At 45.4% G+C, this 27124-nt stretch overlaps 2 protein-coding genes and 1 pseudogene across 2 annotated transcripts; 1 reads left to right on the top strand and 2 right to left on the bottom strand.

Annotated features, from left to right (window-relative positions):
- Positions 1-9310: 9310 nt before the first annotated feature.
- On the bottom strand, positions 9311-10844 carry LOC119268696 (F-box/kelch-repeat protein At1g23390-like). The gene has a single exon (XM_037550395.1). The coding sequence runs from the start codon at positions 10663-10665 to the stop codon at positions 9391-9393; it is 1275 nt and encodes a 424-aa protein (XP_037406292.1). The 5' UTR covers positions 10666-10844; the 3' UTR covers positions 9311-9390.
- A 1636-nt stretch (positions 10845-12480) lies between these two features.
- LOC119268695 (ABC transporter G family member STR2-like) lies at positions 12481-15213 on the bottom strand. Its single transcript, XM_037550394.1, has 4 exons — positions 14674-15213; positions 13956-14593; positions 13214-13861; positions 12481-13028 (listed from the first exon to the last, which is right to left on the bottom strand). The coding sequence occupies exons 1-4, from the start codon at positions 15196-15198 to the stop codon at positions 12695-12697; spliced, it is 2145 nt and encodes a 714-aa protein (XP_037406291.1). The 5' UTR covers positions 15199-15213; the 3' UTR covers positions 12481-12694.
- Positions 15214-18860: 3647 nt separating this feature from the next.
- On the top strand, positions 18861-26916 carry LOC119268694 (annotated as a pseudogene).
- The last annotated feature ends 208 nt before the right edge of the window (positions 26917-27124 follow it).

The following is a 27124-nucleotide window of genomic DNA, read 5'->3' as shown; positions in this document are numbered from 1 at the left end:
GATGGGTTTTTCGAATCACTTGATTACGAATCAGTTGATGCTTGCGAACCATGCCTCATGGGCAAGATGACTAAGACTCTGTTCTTCGGAACAATGGAGCGAGCAACAGATTTGTTGGAAATCATACATACTGATGTATGTGGTCCGATGAATATTGAGGCTCGCGACAGGTATCATTATTTTCTGATCTTCACAGATGATTTGAGCAGATATGAGTATATCTACTTGATGAAACATAAGTCTGAAACATTTGAAAAGTTCAAAGAATTTCAGAGTGAAGTGAAAAATCATCATAACAATAAAATAAAGTTTCTACGATCTGATCGTAGAGAAGAGTATTTGAGTTACGAGTTTGGCCTTTAGTTAAAACAATATGAAATAGTTTCACTATTCATGCCACTTGGAACACCACAACATAATGGTGTGTCCGATCGTCATAACCGTACTTTATTGGATATAGTGCAATCTATGATGTCTCTTACCGATCTACCACTATCGTTTTGGGGTTATGCATTAGAGACAGCTGCATTCACGTTAAAAAGGGCACCATCTAAGTCCGTTGAGACGACACAGTCTGAACTATGGTTTGGCAAGAAACCAAAGTTGTCGTTTCTTAAAGTTTGGGGTTGTGATGCTTATGTGAAAAAGTTTCATCCTGATAAGCTCAAACCCAAATCGGAGAAATATATCTTCATAGGATACCCAAAGGAGACTGTTGGGTACACCTTCTATCACAGATCCGAAAGCAAGACATTCTGGATCCTTTCTAGAGAAAGAGTTTCTCTTGAAAGAAGTGAGTGGGAGGAAAGTAGAACTTGACGAGGTAACTGTACCTGCTCCCTTATTGGAAAGTAGTTCATCACAGAAATCTGTTCATTTGACTATTACACCAATTAGTGAGGAAGCTAATGATGATGATCATGTAACTTCAGATCAAGTTACTACCGAACCTCGTAGGTAAACCAGAGTGAGATCCGCACCAGAGTGGTACGGTAATCATGTTCTGGAGGTCATGTTACTTGACCATGACGAGCCTACGAACTATGAGGAAGCGATGATGAGCCCAGATTCCGCGAAATGGCTTGAGGCTATGAAATCTGAGATGAGATCAATGTATGAGAACAAAGTATGGACTTTGATTGACTTGCCCAATGATCGGCGAGCCATTGAGATTAAGTGGATCTTCAAGAGGAAGACGGACGCTGATAGTAGTGTTACTATCTACAAAGCTAGAATTGTCGCAAAAGGTTTTCGATAAGTTCAAGGTGTTGACTACGATGAGAGTTTCTCACTCGTATCTATGCTTAAGTCTGTCCGAATCATGTTAGCAATTGCCACATTTTATGAAATCTGGCAAATGGATAAACAAAACTGCATTCCTTAATGGATTTATTAAAGAAGAGTTGTATACGATGCAACTAGAAGGTTTTGTCGATCCTAAAGGTGTTACCTAATATGCAAGCTCCAGCGATCCATCTATGGACTGGTGCAAGCATCTCAGAGTTGGAATATACGCTTTGATAAGTTGATCAAAGTATATAGTTTTATACAAACTTGCGGTGAAGTCTGTATTTACAAGAAAGTGAGTGGGAGCACTACAGCATTTCTGATAAGCATATGTGAATGACATATTGTTGATCGGAAATAATGTAGAATTATTCTGCAAAGCATAAAGGAGTGTTTTTGAAAGAAGTTTTTCAAAGAAAGACCTCGGTGAAGCTGCTTACATATTAAGCATCAAGATCTATAGAAATAGATCAAGACACTTGATAAGTTTTTTTCAATGAGTACATACCTTGAAAATATTTTGAAGTAGTTCAAAAATTGGAACGGTCAAAGAAAGAGTTCTTGGCTGTGTTACAAGGTGTGAAATTGAGTAAGACTCAAAGCCCGACCACGACAGAAGATAGAAAGAGAATGAAAGTCATTCCCTATGCCTTAGCCATAGGTTCTATAAAGTATGCCATGTTGTGTACCAGATCTATTGTATACCCTACACTGTGTTAAGCAAGGGAGTACAATAGTGATCTAAGAGTAGATCACTGGAAAGCGGTCAAAATTATACTTAGTGGAATAAGGAAATATTTCTCAATTATGGAGGTGACAAAAAGGTTCGTCGTAAAAAGTTACGTCGATGCAAATTTTGACATAGATCTGGATGACTCTAAGTCTCGATCTAGATACATATTGAAAGTAGGAGCAATTATCTAGAGTAGCTCCGTGCAGAGCATTGTAGACATAGAATTCGCAAAATACTTACGGATTTGTATGTGACAGACCCGTTGACTAAAATTATCTCACAAGCAAAACATGATCTCACCTTAGTACTCTTTGGGTGTTAATCACATAAAACGATGTGAACAAGATTACTGACTCTAGTAAACCCTTTGAGTATAGGTCACATGACAATGTGAACTATGGGTGTTAATCACATGGTGATGTGAACTATTAGTGTTGAATCACATGGCGATGTGAACTAGATTATTGACTCTAGTGCAAGTGGGAGACTGAAGGAAATATGCCCTAGAGGCAATAATAAAGTTATTATTTATTTCCTTATATCATGATAAATGTTTATTATTCATGCTAGAATTGTATTAACTGGAAACATAATACATGTGTGAATACATAGACAAACAGAGTGTCACTAGTAGGCCTCTACTTGACTAGCTCGTTAATTGAAGATGGTTATGTTTCCTAACCATAAACAAAAGAGTTGTTATTTGATTAACGGGATCACATCATTAGAAGAATGATGTGATTGACATGACCCATTCCATTAGCTTAGCACCCGATCCTTTAGTATGTTGCTATTGCTTTCTTCATGACTTATACATGTTCCTATGACTATGAGATTATGCAACTCCCGTTTGCCGGAGGAACACTTTGTGTGCTACCAAACGTCACAATGTAACTGGGTGATTATAAAGGAGCTCTACAGGTGTCTCCGAAGGTACATGTTGGGTTGGCGTATTTCGAGATTAGGATTTGTCACTCCGTTTGTCGGAGAGGTATCTCTGGGCCCTCTCGGTAATGCACATCACATAAGCCTTGCAAGCATTGCAACTAATGAGTTAGTTGCGAGATGATGTATTATGAAATGAGTAAAGAGACTTGCCGGTAACGAGATTGAACTAGGTATTGAGATACCGACGATCAAATCTCGGGCAAGTAACATACCGATTACAAAGGGAACAATGTATGTTGTTATGCGATCTGACCGATAAAGATCTTCGTAGAATATGTGGGAGCCAATATGAGCATCCAGGTTCCGCTATTGGTTATTAACCGGAGACGTGTCTCAGTCATGTCTACATTGTTCTCGAACCCGTAGGGTCCGCACGCTTAAGGTTTCAATGACAGTTATATTATGAGTTTATGAGTTTTGATGTACCGAAGGAGTTCGGAGTCCCGGATGAGATCGGGGACATGACGAGGAGTCTCGAAATGGTCGAGACGTAAAGATCGATATTGGACGACTATATTCGGACATCGGAAAGGTTCCGAGTGATTCGGGTATTTTCGGAGGTACCGGGGAGTTACGGGAATACGAGGAAGAAGCAATGGGCCTTAATGGGCCTTAGTGGGAAGGACCAGGAGGTGGTGCGCGCCCCTCCCAAGCCCAGTCCGAATTGGACAAGGGGTTTGGGGCGCGGCCCCTCTCTCCCTTCCTTCCCCTCTTCCCCCCTTTCCCCCCTTCTCCTAGTTGGACTAGGAAAGGAGGAAACCTACTCCAACTAGGAGTTGGAATCCTACTCCCTGGCGCGCCCCTCCTAGGGCCGGCCTCCTCCCCCTTGCTCCTTTATATACGGGGGCAGGGGGACACCCCAAGAACACACAAGTTGATTCACGTGATCATATTCTTAGCCGTGTGCGGTGCCCCCTTCCACCATAATCCTCGATAATATTGTAGTGGTGCTTAGGCGAAGCCCTGCGACGGTAGTACATCAAGACCGTCACCACGCCGTCGTGCTGACGGAACTCTTCCCCGACACTTTGCTGGATCGGAGTCCGGGGATCGTCATCGAGCTGAACGTGTGCTAAAACTCGGAGGTGCTGTAGTTTCGGTGCTTGATCGGTCGGGCCGTGAAGACGTACGACTACATCAACCGCGTTGTGCTAATGCTTCCGCTATCGGTCTACGAGGGTACATAGATCACACTCTCCCCTCTCGTTGCTATGCATCACCATGATCTTGCGTGTGCGTAGGATTTTTTTTTGAAATTACTACGTTCCCCAACACTTTGGGCCCGGGTGCCATGATTTCAGATCTGAACCGTTTATGTTATCACTATTATATCCATGTTCTAGATCCGATCTTGTAAGTTATAGTCACCTACTACGTGTTATGATCCGGTAACCTCGGAGTTACAATAATCGGAACTTCTTCCGGTGATTACCGTAGATTAAGGAGTTCATGTATTCACCATGTGTTAATGCTTTGTTCCGGTTCTCTATTAAAAGGAGGCCTTAATATCCCTTAGTTTCCAATATGGACCCGCTGCCACGGGAGGGTAGGACAAAAGATGCCATGCAAGTTCTTTTAATAAAGCACGTATGACTATTTACGGAATACATGCCTACATTATATCGATGAACTGGAGCTAGTACCGAATAGCCCTAGGTTATAACTGTCACATGATGAATATCATCCAACAAGTCACCGGTCCAATGCCTACAAACTTTTCCATATTGTTTCTGCTAAGTTACTACTGCTATCATCACTGTTATGCTTGCTACAAAAATACTGCTATCACTGTTACCATTACTATTGTTGTTGTCACTACTATCAAAACTATCATATTACTTTGCTACTAATCACATTGCTGTAGATAATTAATCTCCAGGTGTGGTTGAATTGACAACTCAGCTGCTAATACCTTCAAGTATTCTTTGGCTCCCTTTGTGTCGAATCTATAAATGTGGGTTGAATACTCTACCCTCGAAAACTGTTGCGATCCCCTATACTTGTGGGTTATCAGCAAGCTCCAGCGATCCATTTATGGACATGTTGTAAGCCTCTCGGAGTTGGAATATACGATTTGATAGTGTGATCAAAGCATATGGTTTTATACAGACTTTTGGAGAAGCATGTATTTACAAGAAAGTGAGTGGGAGCTCTGTAGCATTTCTAATATTATATGTGGATGACATATTGTTGATTGGAAATAATAAAGAATTTCTAGATAGCATAAAAGGATACTTGAATAAGAATTTTTCAATGAAAGACCTCGGTGAGGTTGCTTATATATTGGGCGTCAAGATCTATAGAGATAGATCAAGACGCTTAATTGGACTTTCACAAAGCACATACCTTGATAAAGTTTTGAAGAAGTTCAAAATGGATCAGTCAAAGAAAGGGTTCTTGCCTGTGTTACAAGGTGTGAAGTTGAGTGAGACTCAACGCCCGACCACTTTAGAAGGTAGGGAGAAAATGAAAGTCATTCCCTATGTCTCAGCCATAGGTTCTATCATGTATGCAATGCTGTGTACCGGACCTGATGTGTGCCTTGCTATAAGTTTAGCAGGGAGGTACCAGAGTAATCCAGGAGTGGATCACTAGACAGCAGTCAAGAAGATCCTGAAATACCTGAAAAGGACTAAGGATATGTTTCTCGTTTATGGAGGTGACAAAGAGCTTGTCATAAATGGTTATGTCGATGCAAGCTTTGACATCGATCCGGATGACTCTAAGTCACAAACCCGGATATGTATTTATATTGAATGGTGGAGCTGTCAGTTGGTGCAGTTCCAAGCAGAGCGTTGTGGCGGGATCTACGTGTGAAGCGGAGTACATAGCTGCTTCAGAAGCAGCAAATGAAGGAGTCTGGATGAAGGAGTTCATATCCGATCTAGGTGTAATACCTAGTGCATCGGGTCTAATGAAAATCTTTTGTGACAATACTGGAGCAATTGTCTTAGCAAAGGAATCCATATTTCACAAGAGAACCAAACACATCAAGAGATGCTTCAACTCCATCCGCGGTCAAATCAAGGAGAGAGACATACAGGTTTGCAAAATACATACGGATATGAATGTTGTAGACCCGTTGACTAAGCCTCTTCCACGAGCAAAACATGATCAACACCAAGACTCCATGGGTATTAGAATCATTACTATGTAATCTAGATTATTGACTCTAGTGCAAGTGGGAGACTGAAGGAAATATGCCCTAGAGGCAATAATAAAGTTGTTATTTATATTTCTTATATCATGATAAATGTTTATTATTCATGCTAGAATTGTATTAACCGGAAACTTAGTACATGTGTGAATACATAGACAAAACAGAGTGTCCCTAGTATGCCTCTACTTGACTAGCTCGTTAATCAAAGATGGTTAAAGTTTCCTGACCATAGACATGTGTTGTCATTTGATGAACGGGATCACATCATTAGAGAATGATGTGATGGACAAGACTCATCCGTTAGCTTAACATAATGATTGTTATGTTTTATTGCTATTGCTTTCTTCATAACTCATACATATTCCTCTGACTATGAGATTATGCAACCCCCGAATACCAGAGGAACACCTTGTGTGCTATCAAACATCACAACCTAACTGGGTGATTATAAAGATGTTCTACAGGTGTCTCCGAAGGTGTTTGTTGGGTTGGCATAGATCAAGATTAGGATTTGTCACTCCGAGTATCGGAGATGTATCTCTGGGCCCTCTCGATAATGCACATCACTATAAGCCTGTCAAGCAATGTGACTAATGAGTTAGTTGTGGGATGGTGCATTATGGAACGAGTAAAGAGACTTGCCGGTAACAAGATTGAACTAGGTATGAGGATACCGACGATTGAATCTCGAGCAAGTAACATACTAATGACAAAGGGAATATCGTTATAAAACCATATTGGTTGATGGTTCTTGTAAATACAGGCTTCTCCAAAAGTTTGTATAACACCATATGCTTTGATCACATCATCAAAGCGTATATTCCAACTTCGAGATGCTTGCACCAGTCCATAAATGGATCGCTGGAGCTTGCGCACTTTGTTAGCACCTTTAGGATTGACAAAACCTTCTGGTTGCATCATATACAACTCTTCTTTAAGAAATCCATTAAGGAATGCAGTTTTGACATCCATTTGCCAGATTTCATACTCATAAAATGCGGTAATTGCTAACATGATTCAGACAGACTTAAGCATCACTACTTGTGATAAAGTCTTATCGCAGTCAACTCCTTGAACTTGTCGAAAACCTTTTACGACCGAACGCTAAGTGTGCGACCATACGGGTTCAGGAATCATGTAGACATGACTTAGACACCTCTCCGGTCAATAACCAATAGCGGGACTTGGATGCCCATATTGGTTCCTACATATTCCATGAAGATCTTTATTGGTTGAACCACAATGTCAAGGATTCAGTTAATCCTAGACGCAATTCCCTTTGTCCGCCAATATGTTACTTGCTCGAGATTCGATCGTCGGTATCTCCATACCTAGTTCAATATCGTTATCGGCAAGTTTCTTTACTCGTTTCGTAATATAAGATCCCGTGACTAAACTCATTGGTCACATGAAGCTTCTTGTGATTTTATATTACCGAGAGGGCCCAGAGATATCTCTCTGTCACAAGGAGTGACAAATCACAGTCTTGATCCACGCAACCCAACAGACTCCTTCGGAGATACCTGTAGAGCACCTTTATGATCACTGAGTTATGAAGTGATGTTTGATAACACACAAGGTATTCCTTCGGTATCCGGGAGTGGCATGATCTCATGGTCTAAGTAACATATACTTGATATGAAGAAAGTTGTAGCAAATAACTAAGTGATACGATATGATGCTAAGCTTATGGTTGGGTATTGTCCATCACACCATTCTTCTAATGATGTGATCCCGTTATCAAATGGCAACTCATGTCCATGGTTAGGAAACCTTAACCATCTTTGATCAATGAGCTAGCCTAGTAGAGGCTTACTAGGGACACTGTGTTGTTTATGTATTCACACATGTATTTAAGTTTCCGGTCAATATAATTCTAGCATAAATAATAAACTTTTATCATGAACAAGGAGTTATGATAATAGCTAATTTATTATTGTATGTAGGGCATATTTTCAACAAGCATGATTGTAGGAGCCAACATTACCAACCACCGAATCTAAAGAGAGGAACACTCACGAAAACCCTTCAGTGGCTGTTGTAATCCGCAAATCGAGAGGTCAAGCCTGAAGAAGACCGCTGCTCATTGGCGTCGTCCACATGGAGAGCGTCACAACATGCCGGAGTGGAGGCCCTCATCTGACGGCCCCGCCGTATCCTGCCACCACACTTGCCCTCACCAACGATGGAGCACACGTCGCAACCTTACCAGCGCTATCCCCATGGATCTGGAGGGGACATGCTGGAGATTGCTACTCCGGACGTCTTAGGCTCGCCCCGAAGACCACCGGACGGACCCGTCTGATTGGAGCCACCACCCATCGGCAGGAGCTGGAAGCCATGACAAACAACGCTAGACAATCACATCCAAGAAGGATCCAGCATTAGTGGAGCCTCGAACGGCAGCGGAGCCACACGGATCTCACCAGCAGCAGCCGCCTGGACAGATCTGACGAGAAGCAGACGCATGGACGGATCTGGCGAGAAGCAGCGAGACAATCACACCCAGGAAGAATCCAACATTATTGGAGCCTTGAACAGCAGCGGAGCCGCACGGATCTCACAAGGAGCAGCTGCCTGGACGGATCTCACGAGCAGTAGCCAACCAATCACATCCAAGAAGGATCCGGCATTAGTGGAGCCTTGAACGGCAATGGAGCCGCACGGATCTCACAAGGAGCAGCTTCCTGGACGGATCTCACGAGAAGTAGCCAACCAATCACATCCAAGAAGGATCGAGCATTAGTGGAGCGTTGGACGATAGCGGAGCCGTGCAGATCTCACAAGAAGCAGTTGCATGATCACCTGGGGAAGAGGGGGAGTGGAGGAGAAAGAGATCCCGTCGTCACCAGCAACCATGCGGGGCTTTGTCCCGGAGGTGCTGACAGTCGGCGACGAGAGGAAGAGGCCGGCGAGAGGGTCGGTGTGGTGACCGCGTTGGTGCCGCCCTAGTCGCCTAAAACAAGCGGTTGTGTGCCAAGAGGTGGTTGATGGTTGTTTCGTTTCATTAGGAGAAAAGCTCACAACAACGGTTGATGGTTGTTGATTGATTCAGTCTACAATCTACTCCCTTCATTCACAAGTACACGATGTTCTAATCTTTTTCTAAATCAATTATACGTGGACACGTTTAGTGTGTTTATTACTCACTCATTTCAGTCCAAAATGTGGTTTGGAGATTCTTGAAACTTGAATATAATATGCAAAACATCTTATATTTATGAACCGAGGGAGTATTTAAACTAAAAAAACCGAGAGTATTTCACTGTACATCCGTGCATGCACGTTGTGGGCCCAGAGGTGGTAGTCCACGCGACAGCTCGAGCTCGTCCAACCCCACCGGGGAGCACGCGAGGATGACGCGACCCAGCGGCTCGGCGCGCATCGAGGGCGCGCACGGCACCCACTCCCACCGCTCCACGGCGCCCCCCGTCTTCCCCTCCTGCTGCAGCTCGTAGAGCACGGCGCCGTTGGCTGGCTCGGCCGAGTTGTACACGTACCCTCCGGTGGCGTTGCCGCACACCCCGATCGACGGGAGCGTCTCCCCGTCGTCCTCCTCGTCCTCGTCGTGCGGGAAAAGCCTCGCCGACATCTCGCTCGGCATTGCGTGGTGGCCCGCGCCGGGGGACAGATCCAGAGTGTCGCCGTCCACCTCCCATGCTTGGATGACGACTTTGTTCTTTGCCCCCTCGCCTTCGCGCTTCGCTCCGAAGAGGACGAGCTGCTCGGCGCCGGCGCGACCAGGCGCGACGCCCCACGTGGAGACGCCGGCGTCTGGCTTGAGGCGGCGGGTTGGACCCCACCGCCGCATCGACGGATCGAACCAGCTCGCACACCCGGTGGTTCTGTCCGCGAGGTACACTCTGTGATCCGTCGCGGCCACCGAAAGCCAAGTCGCTGCGGCGGACTCGCGGAGCGCCGCCGGCATCGGATCGCAGGCGGTCCAATTCCCGCCCTCGTGGACCTCCACCGCGGCGGCGTCCTCTCCCTCGGCGAGCGCAAGCTGGCACGCGCCGCCGAGGGCGACCACGCGGTCGCCCACCGCGGCCAGCACCGGGTCGACGCGCCACACGCCGGGGGCCTTCATGGCGACGCACGCGGACGTCCCAAGAGGGTCGCCGGCGACGTCGAGGCCGGAGCAGGAGAGCGCGCACACCCGGTCGCCGCGCGCGCCGCGCACGAGGCGCACGTGGGACGGCGTGGCGTGGCGCGGGGCCTGCACGGTGAGCCACGCGCCGGAGTGCGGGTCGTAGGCCGCGGTCCGGCGACGGCGGCCGTGGAGGTGGACCACGAGCCAGGGCAGCCGGCGCGGGCGCCGGCGCAGCGCGGACCGCACCGCGCGGAGCCACTCGCGCGAGACACCCGCCGCGGCGGCGAGATCAGCCGCCGGCACGCGCTCCACCACCGACTCGAGCACGTCCCCGTACAGGTACAGCGCGGCGAGCGCCGGCGACTCCCCGCCGTCGCCGTCGGCCTCGCACCTTTCTTGATGGCGCCGCGGGTGCTTCGGCTCGCTGGCTGGGATGCTCACGCCCATTTTCCAAACTTGCCACGAGCCCACGCACGACAAACGGCACAGCCACTGCTACCCCGCTAGTCCTACGACGCGGTTTAGATCCGCAACCGCACTGACGAGCTAAATAGACGAGGCGGAGTGTTTACGAAGACACGGCCACTTGAGCGGTGGAACCCGAAATAATTGTAAGTGGGACTAAACAAACGTTTATTAACGTGCATCTGGGCTTTGGTTCCTTTGAAAAGCAGGACGACAAGGACGTAAAGACTTATCTTTTCGCCGCCGAACATGAACGGAGCCAAGCCATCTGCGTTCGTCGGGGCCCTGCAAGATATTATCGTCCGCTGCTGCTGACGCTGAGGCAGCTGACCCTTTGTGAATTGTGACTTTGTGAGTAACGTCTCGCGAATGGGACGGCCAAGTGCGTCTTGTCGGCTCGCCTTTGATAAGGCTGCCCGTAATGATAGTACCATAAGTAGTATCATGCATGCCAACTAAGCAATTTTGATGAGATGACATAGAATTAAATAAAAAAAGAGATGCTTCAGTATCATATCATGATATCGTATCATATTAAATGATGTGCTACTTTGTGTCATGCATGTTAATAAATATAGTACTTTATGATACCAACATATGATATTTTGCATTACGGATGTAGTATCATACACTAGTATCATATGCATGATACTAGTATATGCTACTCTTCATTACAACCAGTCGATCGCCCCGTTTAGTTAGAATCCCGATGGATGGTAATTTCTTCGTGACTTTAGTGAAAAGACAAGGTTATGGCTGGAAAACGGACGGTAGCCCAACCTGCTTCACATTCACAGCTAAAATGGGTTTAAAGTTGTTCGAACACTGTACACATTTTTCAGCTACGAGGTCACAGAAGATATACTGTATAAAACAAGTTATTCGTTTGGACTTTAGCCTTTTTCCGTGCAAAGCTGCTCTAGAAGCCCAAACAAAGGCAGGGAGCGTGAGAGTGCGCGATCGAAGCACTATACATACATTAGCGTCCTGAACGACGATCTGTCCACTTTCGCGATTGGCTGCCTGACGTTTCTTGCAGTTCCAGTTCAGAATCATTACTGTCTCCACGGTGCGCGTCCTTGTCAACGAGACATGAACCACTACTTTTCTAGAAGATTTTCCGAGCTTCCAACCGCAAACGATACTTATCTTGTTAGCATGTCAGGCTCAAATGGACGGCACACAATTTTTCTTGCCACTCATGGAGTATCTCTTTTGCGCAAACAAATTTAGCAAGCAAAGGCCACGCTTTCAGAGCCTCGCTGTTCACAATAAATAGACTGGTCAGATTTCAGAAAACGGGTTGTTGAAGAATAAAAATAATGCGTAGATAAGATTCTGGATTGGAGGAATCGCTGTCCGCGATAAATAGATTGTTGAGACTTCAGAAAAGAGGAGGCTGAACGATCCTGTGCGCGGCAGGCACCTGGAAACAGCGGGCAGAGTAATTGGAAACATTTTACTTGCTGTAGCACGACCGAACGAGGCGGCGCCGCCGGGGAAGCGGTCGGAGCCGGGCAGCGCCGCCTCGTCTGCTCCCCGAGGTTTAGTCCATTTCGATCGTTGAGCAAGAGATCAAGATCGGTTGGCCAGGCGGCCCGGCTGGCGAAGGGAGGAAAGCCAGTTCCTGGTCCCTTTCGTGGTGGCTGCAGGCTACCAACCTACGGGTCAGTAGCATGACAAAGTTGTCTGTCAGTCACGTCACCGCAGTAGGATATGCATCCCCAAACGGTTGGACCGAGCCCAAGAGGTGCGACCTTGCAATCAGAGCGAACAACGCCACTGATCGGAGAAAAATACTGATCAGAATAAATCACGGCACGCTCTATCAAGTATCAACACAATGTCTTATCTGAAAATTACAGTTCAGTAGGAATACTACAAATCTTGGACGGAGATCTTGACATGATCCGTACGTGGTCCCGTCAATTCAAATGAATGACTACCAGAGAGCTTGGGATTAAGCCAGCAAAGCAAACCACCATGATATGTGGATACAGGCGAGGCGAGGCTACTTCCTCTTATTCTTGGAGGCGAAGCGGAGGACGAGGTAGAAGAGCACGCGGTAGAAGACGGCCCAGCCGAGGAGGTAGAGCACCATCCTCCACTTGCGGTCCTTGTGCACGCTGATGGTGAGGTTCTCGAGGATGGCGTTGCCGTCGAGCGGCGGGTTCGAGGAGAAGATGCGCGTCCCGCCGAACTCGTTCATCAGGAGGCCCTCGTACGGGTACTTCATCGTGGACACGGTGTTCATCCACTTCCACCCCTGCGGGATGCTCTGGCTGTCCACGAAGTAGCCGCAGAAGAGGAAGAAGAGCGCCGTGAACGCGATCACCGCCGCGTACCTGGGCCCGACCGTCCGTCCAGACACAGAGACATCAGCACGGTCGCAATATAAACTACTGTATGTAATTCTGGCCCAGCCCGCTAACCCATGTTCAGCTACACTGGCCCAGTTTTCCTACATGTACTAATTGGGCTTTGGCCCGGACCAATCCATTTCCTCTTCAAAAAGAAAATTTGTACTTACCCAAGGATGAAGTTTGGCACGATGGAGCTGATGAAGACGACGAAGGAGTTGGTGGAGAGGAGCGAGGCGTAGAGCATGACGAGGAAGTAGACGAACTGGCCGTGGAGCCCGATGGCCCACCAGGTGATGAGGGCGTAGGCGGCGGACTGGAGCAGGAGGAAGGGCAGGTACGTGATCACCCCGGCGACCACGTACGCGGACGCGCGGTACGCGTTGTGCGAGGTCTCCCTGATGAAGATGAAGCGCTCCTGGATGAAGGCCGGGACCGCGTCGTTGGAGGAGAAGAAGAAGACGCACACGGTGAAGATGAAGAAGCTGAGCCGGTTGGTGATGCCCTGCGTGTTGTCCTTGGGCTTGGTGAACATGGTGGCCATCAGGAACCCCATCACCGTCAGCACCATCAGCCGCGACAGGAACAGCTCCGGCGTGCGCCAGATGTTGGTGAAGTTGCGCCGCATCAGCACCCACACCTCCGCCGCGTACGAGTTGGCGAACTTGCCGCGGTGCCCCAGCGCGTTGATGCCCACGCCGGGCGCCCCCGTGGCGGACGCGCGCTGCGCCGGCGACAGGTAGTCGGCCTCGTTCACCGTGTACACCGAGATGCTGCTCAGCGGCGTCGGCGTCCCCATCACGATCTCCGGCCCGTACCTGTGGATTCCCGGAGACAAGCTATGCGGTTCATGCGACCGATTCCCGGAGACAAGCTAATGTTCATAGCACGACGAGGAACGTTTTTGGGTACCTTGGAGGGTTCTGTGACTTGCCGCTTTGATCTTTCTTGGGGCGCCGGGACGGCGTGAACTGCGCGCCGCTCCACGGGGACTTGGAGTGCTGGCTCCTGAGGCTGTGGTCGAAGTCCTCGCCCCCGGGCCCAACCGGTGTCGGAGGGATGCTAGACACGGTGGAGATCCCCTCGGCGGCGAGCTTGCGCGGCTTCAGACCGGTGAGGCAGAACTCGGCGAGGGCGTTGACGCCGAACTCGGACTGGTCGTACTCCTGGATGACGTCGAGGAGGTGCTCGATGGAGTTCTCCCCTTTGGGCACCTTGCGGCCCATGCGGCCGAGGTGCGCGGTCACCTCCTTGGGCCCGCCGCTGTACATTAGCTGCCCGCGTGCCAGGATGATGAGGTGGTCGAGGAGCTGCAGGATCCGCGACGACGGCTGGTGGATGGTCAGCACCACGGTGCTCCCTGCGCACGCGATGTCGTGCACCTTCTCGATCACGCTGTGCGCGCTCGTCGAGTCGAGCCCCGACGTCGGCTCGTCGAGGAACAGCAGCGCCGGCCCGTGGATGATGTCCACGCCGATCGAGACGCGCCGGCGCTCTCCGCCGGACACGCCCCTCGTGCCCTCGTCCCCGATGTACGTGTTTCTTGATGTCTGCACAGCTGTTTTGTTAACACGTATACACACCGTGCGCACGTACGAATGATCTAGTAGCGTCTTTGATTCATTATTACCGTGAGTCCGAGCTGCTCGATGAGGTTGTCGACGCGGAGCTTCTTGTCGGAGGGGGAAACGGCGGAGCCGAGGCGGAAGTCGGCGGCGAACAAGAGCGTCTCGTAGACGGTGAGCATGGGGAAGAGGCGGTCGTCCTGCATGACGTAGGCGGACGAACGCTTGATGACGCTGGGGCTCATCTCGACGCCGTCGAGCGCCACGCGGCCGTCGAGGCTGGAGATGCGCCCGGCGAGCGCGTCCAGGAATGTCGACTTGCCGGCGCCGCTGGGACCCATCACGGCGGTGACGCAGCCTTTGGGCGCGTACCCCGTGATCTCGTGCAGAAGGTCCACGTCCTTCTTCTCCCACTCCCCGCCGACTCCGCGCTGCTTCTTGACCACCGTGTACGTAAGGCTGGTGAACTCCAGCCCGCCGGTGAAGCTGAACCGGCTGCCGCCTTTCGCGGTCGGCTTCTCCGGGTGGTCCATGTCTATCACGGCTTCCAGGTCACGGTGGCCGCCGTACCGGTGGTTCGGCTGCGCCATGGTGTGCTCTCGGACACTAGCTTCTGTCTATAGCTGCCAGTCGAGTATGATGTTTTTTGTAACCATGCAATGCGTGTGCATACTAAAGCGTTGGCCTTCTTATTGGCATGCCACTGCAAGCTTGGAGATTTTGTCCCGATGGTATGAGCCAATTGTCGGGCGTGAGAAATGAGGATGGACAATGAGATTCATCGGAGTGAACGTTGGTGGGGTCAGCTTTTGGTTTCGACCGCCGAGAGGTGATTGGTTGTTTGTCCTCGACAGTATCATGGCCTCGTACACATTGAGGTGTACTAGCAGCTATTTTTGCTTGGAGGTTGCTTCTGGAATGCTGAACTTTTGGAGTTAAGCCCGCCAGAGAAAGGATGCCAGGTGTCTATAATAGAGTATCATGAAGCTTTTTTTTAGCTACCATACTGGAAGTTGGGAATTACCGTGAAAAATAGTCCTAAAAAAGAGGAATTACCTGTGAACCAACTCGTGATTGAATGGTTAGAGAGACAATAGTATCCCCTGCCCACCACGGTTCAAGTCCTGGTGCTCGCATTATTCCTGAATTTATTTCAGGATTTCCGGCGTTCCACTTCGTCTTGCTAAGCTGCCCAGTAAAAATGATTGGAGGTGCCCAAACTATGTGGAAATGATATGAATATAGTATTAACAGAAGAAAAATTATAGATACTCTCTCCAATTCTCAATAGTATGCATATAACTTTCCCTAAATGATACCGTCCGTCGTGGCTGAGCGAAGGAAGAAGTCGTCGGCACAACCCGAGTCTGTTCCGGCCTCCCAGTGACTAGGCATCCAAGATGGCTTCAAGGAAGACGTCACCGCCGAGGAGATGTTGTACGAGTCGCCATGACTCCAAAGACAACAGACAACGTCGGGCAACGACGCCGCCGGCCTGCTCACATGTTGTTCGACAATATGTCCGAGCCTATGCAATTTGACATGGGGGCTATCAATTCCCCTTTGTTTGAATTCGGGCAAACATCGCACACGAAAAAGAAGAAGGTAGTCAAGCCAAGAGGTCCAACATTCACAACCTTTGAAGATGTGTTGTTGGTTGAATCTTGGTTGACCACAAGCCCACAAGCATGGATCCAGTATGTTGAATTGAGCAAAAGGGCGTCAAATATTGATAAAAAATCCACAAACTCTACCATGAGCAAAAGCACTATGTGAAGCCGCACCCCATTTGTACCAAGCGTAGTGAGAGCTCTCTCCAATATAGATGGTCCATCATCCAGGAGAGTGTGAACAATTTTGTTGGTTACTATACACAAGTGGTTGGCCGGAACCAAAGTGGCATTGGAGTTCAAAGCCATGCAACTTTGACCGCGAGTTTGTACCAACAAACCGAGAAAAGACAGCCACTTTATCCTTGGCTAAAATTTAGTAGGAAACTAGACTGGCAAACCATCACTGAAGAGCTCAAAAACAGCCCCAAGAAGATGAAGAAAAATGATGGCTCTAGCTCCAATCAATCTATGGGATTTGGATGACGAAAAGAGTAAATTGGAGGACGGACATACAAAACCACCGTGCCAAAGAGAAACCGGCTGATGATGGGAAAAAATGGAATAAGGAGAGAGTTGTGCGTGATGGCGCGACAAGCAAAATGTTTGGCACATGAATGGGTATTTTTTTCACCAAGGAGGTGAAGAAGGAGGAACAAACTCTTCATAGATGTGCAAAAAGGAGGGAATGGAGTTACCCCGGGAGAGGGTGAAAAATAAATTGAACATTGAGAGAGAGAGAGAGAGAATAGACTTTGAGAAGTACTAAGAGAAATATGCAAAATGGGAGCTTGAAAAGACAACGGGAAAAAATAGAGGAGTCGAGAATCATGTTGCAGGACACTAGCCTCTTGGATGATGAAGGCAAGAAGCGTTTCATCAACATAAAGAAGATTAACAAGCACAACAATGGAGGCGTTTGATTCATTCGTGTATCACCTATCTATGCATGAATTGCTGATTTTTTTAGCATGTGTTGAATTGTTGAATTATGGTTTATTACGTTCGGTCGAGTTGTTGGATTGATGATGAACTTGTGCTATGTGATAGGCGTTCATGAATTTGCATGAATACGAGGGTTGGCATGTGAGGATTGTGGTTGTCCAGGGAGACAAATGAGGAGCCTGCCGACGCTGTCTTGCGGGCATGTCTGGGCGCGCCCGCGGACTTTAGGGGGTCAGATTTGCCCAGTCTGGTCATAGATGCGCTTAACCAGGTCAACTCTTTTTAATATAAAAAAAATAATCCCATCAAAGTACTAGTTTAGGGGTTTATCTTGGACCCTACTATCTGGGAATAGTCGTCAAGGAGTGACTCCCATCGATCGTTTATGTTTGTCAGGGGGAGTAGCTCTGAACGAACGTTCTGCCCCCTCGATCATTCTTTAGGGGAGGGCCAAGGTAAACCACGATTGCCCGAGAGGCCCAATTAACTGATTTTTAAAACGCCATAAAAATACACCTTTTTTTTTATAAAAATAGAGGAAACAAATAAATTTATAAAATGCCATGGTTACGAAAATATGAAAAATGCCATGCTACTTTATAAAACTGCCATTTCTCTAATTTATAAATTCACAATGGTATGATTTAAAAAAAGTGTCGTGTGATCTTATTTTTCATTTTTTATCAAAATTTCCCATGGATATTTCACTGTGCAAAAAATGCCATGTTTTTGGAGAACATTTTATTTTTGGCATAAACAAAAAAAAATGCCCATGGGTAAATTTTTTGCTTTATTTGGTCCATTGTGCAACAATTTATTAAAAAAATCGTGTCATTGGAAAAAATTGGCATGCCAATGAAAAGTGAATTTGTCAGCCATCCTCTTGAATAAAAATGTCATGCGAACAAGAATAAAACTGCCACACTCTCAATAATCAAATTGACATCTTCTTAACAAAAAAATGCCATGTTATTAATAACAAAAATGCCATGCGCTCAATAATAAAACTGTCATGCTATTAACAATAAAGCTACCATGCTGTAATAAAACTGTCATTCACTTAATAATAAAAATGCCATGTGAGAAAGCAATATATTTTTTTCTCAAAAAAATGGTATGAATAAGTGATAAAAATTCCCATAGTTTGCCATGGGGCATTACAAAAGGACTAGAAATTGCCATGTTATGGAACACAAAAAAATGTCATGGATTAAAATTAAAAAGAAATTGCCATGTTACCTATAACTAAAAATGCACATGACAAGTTAAAAAAAATCCCCAGTAAAAACATCAGGATTTTTTCTTTCAAAATAAAAAATCAGGTTTTTTGGATTATTCTTCAAAAGGAAAATCGAATTTAAAACAAATTTAGCTTTGAAATACATATGGCAGTCTGGTAGCAAGTGTTAACAAAACCCCACTTCAGTGGAGTGGTAAGCGCCCTCCTCTGAGAAAAGGTGTAATAGCGAACGACTCCAGCTAATCTACGTGACATCGGCTTGTGTCAAGATTCGTACAACGATGGGGAAGGCGTTCGCTGGGATGAGCTCCCTGGCTGCCGTTTGCCAGATATTATTTCCGTTTTATCTCAGAATAGTTGGGAAGAAATCGAGGGAAAAAGAGCACAGGCGAGAGGATAAACGTTGCGGATTGTTGTCCACCACACTATACCGAGGAAACTAATGAGAAAACAGCCCTCCTCGTCTGGAAAGGCCTTTTTTGCCTTGAGCCTGCAAAAAGATGAGAACAATGCAGCTTCGAGCCCCTGCTAGAACAGCATAGCTGTAGCAGATATGAGATAGCCGGCTACCAGTCCCGCAATCGGAATCCATGGCGCCAGCAGCGACCCCGTGCTCCCCGCGTCTCCTGCTCGCCTCGTCTGCGTCTCCGCCTCCGCTCTTCCGCGTCGCGGCCCGCCCCCTGCTGCTCGGTAGCCGCGGCGGGGGCGTGCGCCTTCGGGTTCGATGCGGAGCGGCGGACGAGGAGGCCGAGGTTCGGCGTGGGGAGCAGGTGAAGGCGTCTGTGGAGGAGATGGCGCCCGGCCTCGACCTTGTCACACTCGCGGCCTGCCTCGTGGGCCTCCTCACTGGCGTCTCCGTTGTCCTCTTCAATCTTTCGGTAGGTGCTTGCGAACCACACTATGGTTTGGTTCTTTCAGAATTTGAAATTTGTCCAAGAGTCTCTCAACTACTGCGTGAACTTCTTTTTTAACACAGTACAAGCGCATACGCACATACACTCACCCGATGAACGCACGCCGGCACATACACTCACCCGATGAACGCACGCCGGCACACCCTACTCCTATGAACACCTCTGAGAGACTTAGTCGGCACACCCTACCCCTACGAGCACCTCTGAGAGACTTAGCCGGCACACCCTACCCCTATGAGCACCTCCGAGTGACTGAGCCGGCACATTATCTTGAGATTGACGAAGTCGCCACACACGCCTTCATAGTCGACGGAACGTCTCCCCCCACTGAGCACACATTGCCAGAAGGTCTGAAATAAATCCAGAAAAATGCGAGCACCAATGCCTAAGTCTAGGACTTGAACTTTGGTGGGTTGGTTCCACCACAAGGAACCTAACCATCAGAGCTACGCTCAATTGGTATGTACTTATATGGGTTGGTTGCTGAACGTATTACCAGAACTTTGCTTCTGTACACCCCCTAGAAAAGTTTACAAATTTCGATGTAGATTAGAAGTTACATCTTCCAATAAAAAAGGGTAATATAGTCTTTTGTATCCACATAAATCTATTCAGTACGTTTGATCTACATGCTAATATGGTGATAGCCTTTTTAAGTAACTTTAAGATTCGTGTAACAAATGCTCAAGGTGTTTTTCAGATAATGGTACTGAACTTCCCCTCGGTGTTTGCATCCGAACTCCGAAGATGTACACATCAAATTTATTATTCATTACAATATTCACACTCAATGGCTCTGAAGGAAATTACAAGCTACATAAAGCTTGTACAAAAATCAAACATTACATATCAAACCATCATCGCAAATGGAACATAAATCCCCTGGTAGTCCAACTCCATCAGCTCCTGCAGTAAGGGCCATGACCGTAACCAGCTGACACAGATAAGAAGATAACCGTTGTCATTCCTGTATAAGGTATAGGGTAGCGAGTTGTAAAAGCTTGATGATCCAACCCAACCATGCTCATGTCAGAAGCTATTTCGTGGAAGGTAATCAGAAGCACTCATTACAGCTCAGTCACCTGCGTTTTATTCTATCAAGTAATTGAACTTCATGTATCCACGATTTAGTTCGTCATATCGAAAATTAGCCTCCTCCCCTTGAAAATGAGGGCTGCCTTCACCACCTTAAAAAAACGATGGCACCTTCCTACCTGCAAAGTTCTAGCTTAATTTGTTTTTCATTCATAAGTTTGGATGGATATTGATGCTGGATATAGGAATGAACAATACCTTCGAAGCATTGCTCATATCTCCAACATATAGCTCAGGGGGGCTAGCAATTTCTTTCAACTCAAACTCAGGATAGCCTCATGTCATGTTCGGATCTACAAGGAGCAGGCTGCAATTGTGTAGCCGTGTCCAGCTGAGACACGATGCCAAGGGTGGTGGATCTAGCTGCCTACCAGTTTGGAAACAACCATGTCCTAGCTGGACATGACACTGGCACAGCTAGATGTCAGACCATGGATTCGTCACATCAATTTGATGGCTTGCTATGTTGAAAGATACCCAAAACCTATAAGGTTCAAGTAATGTTTCAAACTGTTATGAAGTTGGGTCAGAGTATCTTTTTTGTTTTTGTTTTGATCTTTTGGAAATGGAAGCTTTTATTGATTCAGCGCCATGTATCTAGAGGATACAATCACAAAAGAGTTCGGCTTCTGGAGGTCAGAGTATCTGTTTAGGCTGCCACCTATATATAAGAGGGAGCTGTGCCAATGAATAAAACAAGCAACATAACTCCAAATCAGTATTTCTCTGAATTTCTCTCGTGCCTCCCCTCTAGTCCCCCTGAGTACCTGACCAACATGGCCTTAGGCTGAAAACGTTCAGTATATTGCGACACGTGTTACGTTACAGTACAGGATGCGGCACCCCATCTTTGGCTAGGTTCCAATTCCGAATTCTGTAGGTGTCCACCAAATGCCGAGTGAACTTGAAGCTCCAGGTCTTAAGTCGGAATGATACAATGTGAAAGTTTAAGCACCTTGTTGCATTTTGCTACTGATGGGAATCACTTTTAAATATTCACGTTGTTAGTTTAAGTACATGTTATTGCTTCTTTGGATGTAATTTTTTTACCATAGGTTCATGAAATACGTGACCTGCTTTGGGATGGCATACCACTGCGAGGCGCTTCGTGGCTGAGGGAAGAACCCACCGCTGAAATTTGGCAGAGAGTGATATTTGTTCCCGTCAGTGGAGGCATCATAGTTGGAGGGCTGAATACGCTAAGAAGTTCTATCAAAACAAACTCAGATGGCTCTGTTTCTAATATGAAAGGTGTGTTTAGGCATTCTTGAAAGCTGCGGCGGCATCTTTCACTCTCGGAACTGGCAACTCTCTGGGGCCTGAGGGACCCAGTGTGGAAATAGGTTCTGCTATAGCGAAAGGATTTGGAAATGTGTTTGGGTGGGAAGGCGGAAAAAAGCTGTCTCTTGTGGCAGCTGGGTCAGCAGCTGGCATTGCATCTGGTAATTTCTACATCCCCAACTGTTCATATATTTTGTTGCAAGGTATGTTCCATCAATATGATGGATTAACCATCGGGTAAGCATGTCATAATTTGCTTGATTTCTTCATGCTTATATCAAATTAATTTTAAACTACAGGGTATCTTGTCATAAAAAAATCAGTTCCCTATAGATAGTTTTGTCCACACATATTCACATTTTGATGTTGGCCTACTATAATTAGTTATATATAACTAGAACTTAGTTGCATGCGTTGGTGGAATTTTAGGGACATGTTCCTCCGTCATGTAACTTAACCAGCCGCAAGTATGTGATTCACCCGTTATTGTTTTTCGAAAAGGATTCACCTGTTATGAGTACTCTGATATGGTCAACATGTCCAATGGTAAAGTAAAAATATTCCGTGTCTTCTGCTTTCTGATTCCATTTACTTATATTTCAGGTGATTTCCTTTTTAGGTTTTAATGCTGCTGTTGCTGGGTGTTTTTTTGCGGTGGAGTCTGTTTTGTGGCCTTCATCTGGCGATTCTTCATCCCTTTCCAACTCAACACCTATGGTGATCCTCAGTGCAGTGATAGCGTCTGTTGTTTCAGAGATTGGTCTTGGTTCTGATCCTGCTTTCACTGTTCCAGAATATGATTTTCGCTCCCCAACAGGTACTTAATGTTTGTTATATTTGAGATTTTTAGTTCTGTTTATGAATATGAAGTACTTCCTGGCATCCTGCAATATTGGTTCTTATGCTTCACAGTTTCTTATGACGAAGTGTCTGCTGTTTTAAATTGTTCCCACCAATAACATTTCCCAAATAACTTCATATGTTGAAATGAAATAAGTCATGTTCTGTTTCTTTTTCTTTCAAAAGGAGGGTAGAAATCCCCAGCCTCGGCATCAATCCATGCACACATCCCTCAATAGATTATTGCAAGGTTTACAAGTATCCAAATAGTCATCAAAAGCAAAAATGAAAGCTAGAAGGGCAAGGACAATGCCAGACACCATCCAGCAGTCAGCAACTGGTGTAGCCATTTGCTAAGTCATGTACTGTACCAGCTGAAAATTCCTAAAATAGGACACCAACAAATCCTGCGCATTTTTGCTCTTGAACTACCTGATGCTCCTAAAGCAACCTGCTGTCCTGCAATTTGTTTTAGCCTCATATAGTCATATAGAATGCCTATACAATCTTCCAGATGGTAGGCTGGTCTCAGTAACTTTTAATGGTACTCTCATTTTACATTTTGTTTTTCGTGCTCCAGAGATTGAAAGTATGAGGATATTTACATGACTTCATAAATGTCAGAACTTCCTCTATATCTCTTGCTGGGCGTGTTCTGTGGAGCGGTGTCAATCACCCTATCTAGGTGTACAGCAGTAACTATGGACATGGTTGAACGCTTACAAAAGACAACAGGATTGCCGATGGCTGTATCCCCTGCCTTAGGTGGCCTTATTGTTGGTCTTCTCGCTCTTGTATACCCTGAAGTTCTGTATTGGGGCTTTGAGAATGTTGATATTTTACTGGAATCGCGGCCATTTACAAGTGGTCTCTCAGCAGCAGTGTTGGTTCAGCTCATTGGAGTAAAAATATTGGCGACGTCTTTGTGCAGGGCTTTTGGATTGGTTGGAGGTTATTATGCACCATCCCTTTTTATTGGTGCAGCTACAGGCATGGCATATGGCAAGTTCATGAGGTTTACATTTACTGGCTCTGAAGCACCGTTTCATGTCCCCTTCCTAGACGTAGCGTCACCTCAAGCATATGGTCTGGTAATGCCCATCAGCATATTACCTTTCTTCTTCTCAACTACTCCTTCCGTTAATTTTTAGAAAGCACCAGTACATCTCCAATGATTAACTTTGTAAATTTTGACCAACAATTAGTCCAGCAATATACATATTTAAATTTAATCACAGAAAACTGATACTGTTAGATTCGTATTTTATAACATTTGTGTATGATCATTATTTATGTAGTTATCAACAAATACTTCCAAAGAAACAAATGGCCACTGTTCAGTTTTGCAGATCATGCCAAGTCAAATCCTGCCTCCCATTTTTGCAACAGAGGAAGAAGTTCAATGTCTCTTTGTATGCTTTTGTAGTGTTAATGATATTGTAACCATGTGGTGGCATTTCCATCTCTTGTGCTTGTTTTGTAGTCACTGCTCAGCGATTTTCAAGTTCTAACTTTTTTCCTTTTGTGTGCTGTTACACTAATGAAGATATTATGCAAGCAGTATTATCATTGCTTATGTTTGTTTTCCTTTGTTTCTATCTTTGCAGGTTGGTATGGCAGCTACACTTGCCGGTGTATGCAAGGTGCCTCTGACATCTGTCCTCCTACTGTTTGAACTAACGCAGGACTATCGTATAGTTCTGCCTTTGCTTGGTGCTGTTGGACTATCATCTTGGATTGCTTCTTCTCAAAGGTTCTCTACCAGCGGTAAGGGTAAGCTGGATTCATTGGAGGAGAAAACAAGCACCATTGAAGAGGCGAAAAATGTGCCCACTCAAACCCAACAACTCACTTCTGTGGATAGTGTTGATGCTACTGCAGAATTATGTAAACTAGAAAGCTCGCTTTGTGTCTATGATGTCAAAGATGATAACGTGCTGGAAAATCTTACTGTTGCAGAGAGTATGAAAACTAGATATATTTCTGTCTCATTGAAAACTCCAGTAGTTGAGGCACTAAATCTTATGCTTGTGGAGAAGCAACCATTTGTTATGATAACTGAGAGCAATAAGTCTTTATTAGGCTTGCTAACAGTCAAAGATTTCCAGGATTTCTGCAAAACTGTAAAAAGTACCAGGATGCAACCTGAGGTGAGAATTACCACCATTTTCCACTGGTTCATTTTCTCTATTTGCATAACCTTGATGTTTTAGTTTATGGGAAGACATACTTTTCTTATTTGTGCACACTTCTTTTCTGTCCTTTTTGATTTCCAAGTAACAGAGCACCCCCTGCCCCAGTTTCATGACAGATACCTAGTGTCCGAAGTATTTGCATCCATATGGCTATTTTGGATGCAGAACCAAAAGGAGACATACTCAGTCTAACCCTGTAAACCACATCACAGTTCAGATACATCAAAGAAACAACTCACAAACTATCACATGACAGCCAACAGACTATCACATATGAAGAATCCTATTTTTGTGATGGATTGGAACATGTCAAATATATTCTGCACAAATTAATTAGTCCCTGGAGCTCCGAGCCCTTGACCACTTTTCGTCTCTCAATCTGTGATGGAATAATCATGACAATAGAAAAATGATGACGAAGCCATCTGCAAATTCCTTAGTCACAACTCCAAAAGAGTGCAAGGATTTGCATTCTCTCTCACAACCTGTTTGAACCATAGGACCTTTAGATCCTTGCCCTATATACACAAAAGTCTTGCGCTAAAGAATAACCTAGGTTCTAATCTGGCGTCCTAATTATTTTATCTTGGTTGGATGAGATTGCCTATTGCTTGATTACTTGGGTTGGGCGATCCCTCTTTTTCTTTTGTAGGGCGTATTTTGATTGGTTTAAGACAAGGCTTTTACCAACAATTACTATATTAGTATGTAATTTATGTGACATAAAATTGATATCATTAGTTTCGTATTTAGAAATATTTATGATTGTGATTTCGTATTACTAAACCACTTATTAACCGAGTAATTCTTGGTCAAAGTCTTGCCTTAACCAATAAAAAACGCACCATGCAAAAAGAAACAGAGGGAGTAGTTTTTGGTTCCCCACCTGTCCTCCCTCGGTGAAAATAGGATCCAGTCTGATTGGAATTAATACAAGAGTCCTTTAGTTACACCTCTCCCAAGTCCAATAGGTTCAAATATATTTGTCATATTTCTAAACACTGAAGTTTGTGTGGTTCATACATACTTCAAACTCTTTTTTATTAACAGAGAAAAAGATGGGTTTCTTATTTCCTTAAGAGGTCAAATGGTAATCCAAAGGGTGTTAAGCTTATAAACTTGATGTGGTTCTTATTTTAGTTACTCATTTCTGCTCATGCTGGAACAGGTAGATGAATGTCTGGTATCTCATGTTTGTGGAGTCGTTAGATGTAAAATATGATCTGTGACACCTCATATGCCACTTACTACTGCTGAAAAGATTATGGATTCTCATGGAATGGACCAGGTTCCTGTAGTTTCAGAACATGTTAATCATCAGGATGGAGGAATCTTGATTGGTTTTGTAGATAGAGAATGCATCACCATTGCTCGAAGGTAAAATTAAATGTTTGGATAACTATGTTTCCAGATTTCAACTCTCAGTAATGAATAAGGTGACAAATTACTTGTTTTCCAACTTATAACCAATGTAGTGATGTTTTCCTTCCATGCTATGTTCTCTTTCAGAGCTTTGGCAGCAAAAGAATTTTTCAGTTTCACATCGGAGATCAGAAGGGAAGAGAGTTGATGCGGATTCACTTAGTAATTTGCTTGATATTCTGGAGATTTCATTTGCTCATGTCCGCTTATGTGATTAATCTGGTCAACAGCCGAGAAATCATAATCGACCAGGTTTATTTGGTAACTTAAGAATTTCAGAAAGTGAAGTAGCTGGCTGAAGTCTCTTCCATTTCTATCAAGACTGTATGTGCATGCGCAGTGCATTGCTGCATTATTGTGGTAAGAGCACGCTATGTTCTCAGTAGTTGGATCGCTGCACCTTGCACCTAACTTGTGCATACCACTGTTCTCCTTTTCTGCAAAGCGCATTGGCACTTGGGCGTGCCTACTACACAGTATAATTCTTCAACTGAGAATTGAACTATTCGTCAACGTAGACACTCGAAAGATAGGCAACAAGATCAGGCTATGTCACACTCATATTTCTCTTTGCATGTTATTAGTAGTTTGAATCAAATGAACCGAATTTGCATAAGGGAGGGTTTGTTTGGCGGAATCTTCTAATAATTATCGTGTATTCTTTGCAGTCTTACATAGCAAGTTGTTTGTTAAAACAACCTTCCTGTAGAAAAACAGTTTCTATTCGTATCTTTGTGCCAAAAGAACCTTTATTGTTGTACTTTTATCACATGTTTTGAAGCTAGTTTCAAATTTTGAACAACAGCAACAACAAAACCTTTTGTCCCAAGCAAGTTGGGGGCAAGCTTAAATTTTGAACCTAAATTTAAATTGGAATATTCCTTTATCTGCATACTTGAACTCTAAATTTATATTTGGAAATTCGAAATCTTGAAATTTATATCGCAATTGTGAAATTTGGAAATTTAAATGCC

Source organism: Triticum dicoccoides, chromosome 3A (genome assembly GCF_002162155.2).
Source record: "Triticum dicoccoides isolate Atlit2015 ecotype Zavitan chromosome 3A, WEW_v2.0, whole genome shotgun sequence".
NCBI lineage: Eukaryota > Viridiplantae > Streptophyta > Magnoliopsida > Poales > Poaceae > Triticum > Triticum dicoccoides.
The sequence above is the reverse complement of the archived record's forward strand: the minus strand, read 5'-3'. Positions and strand labels throughout refer to the sequence as shown.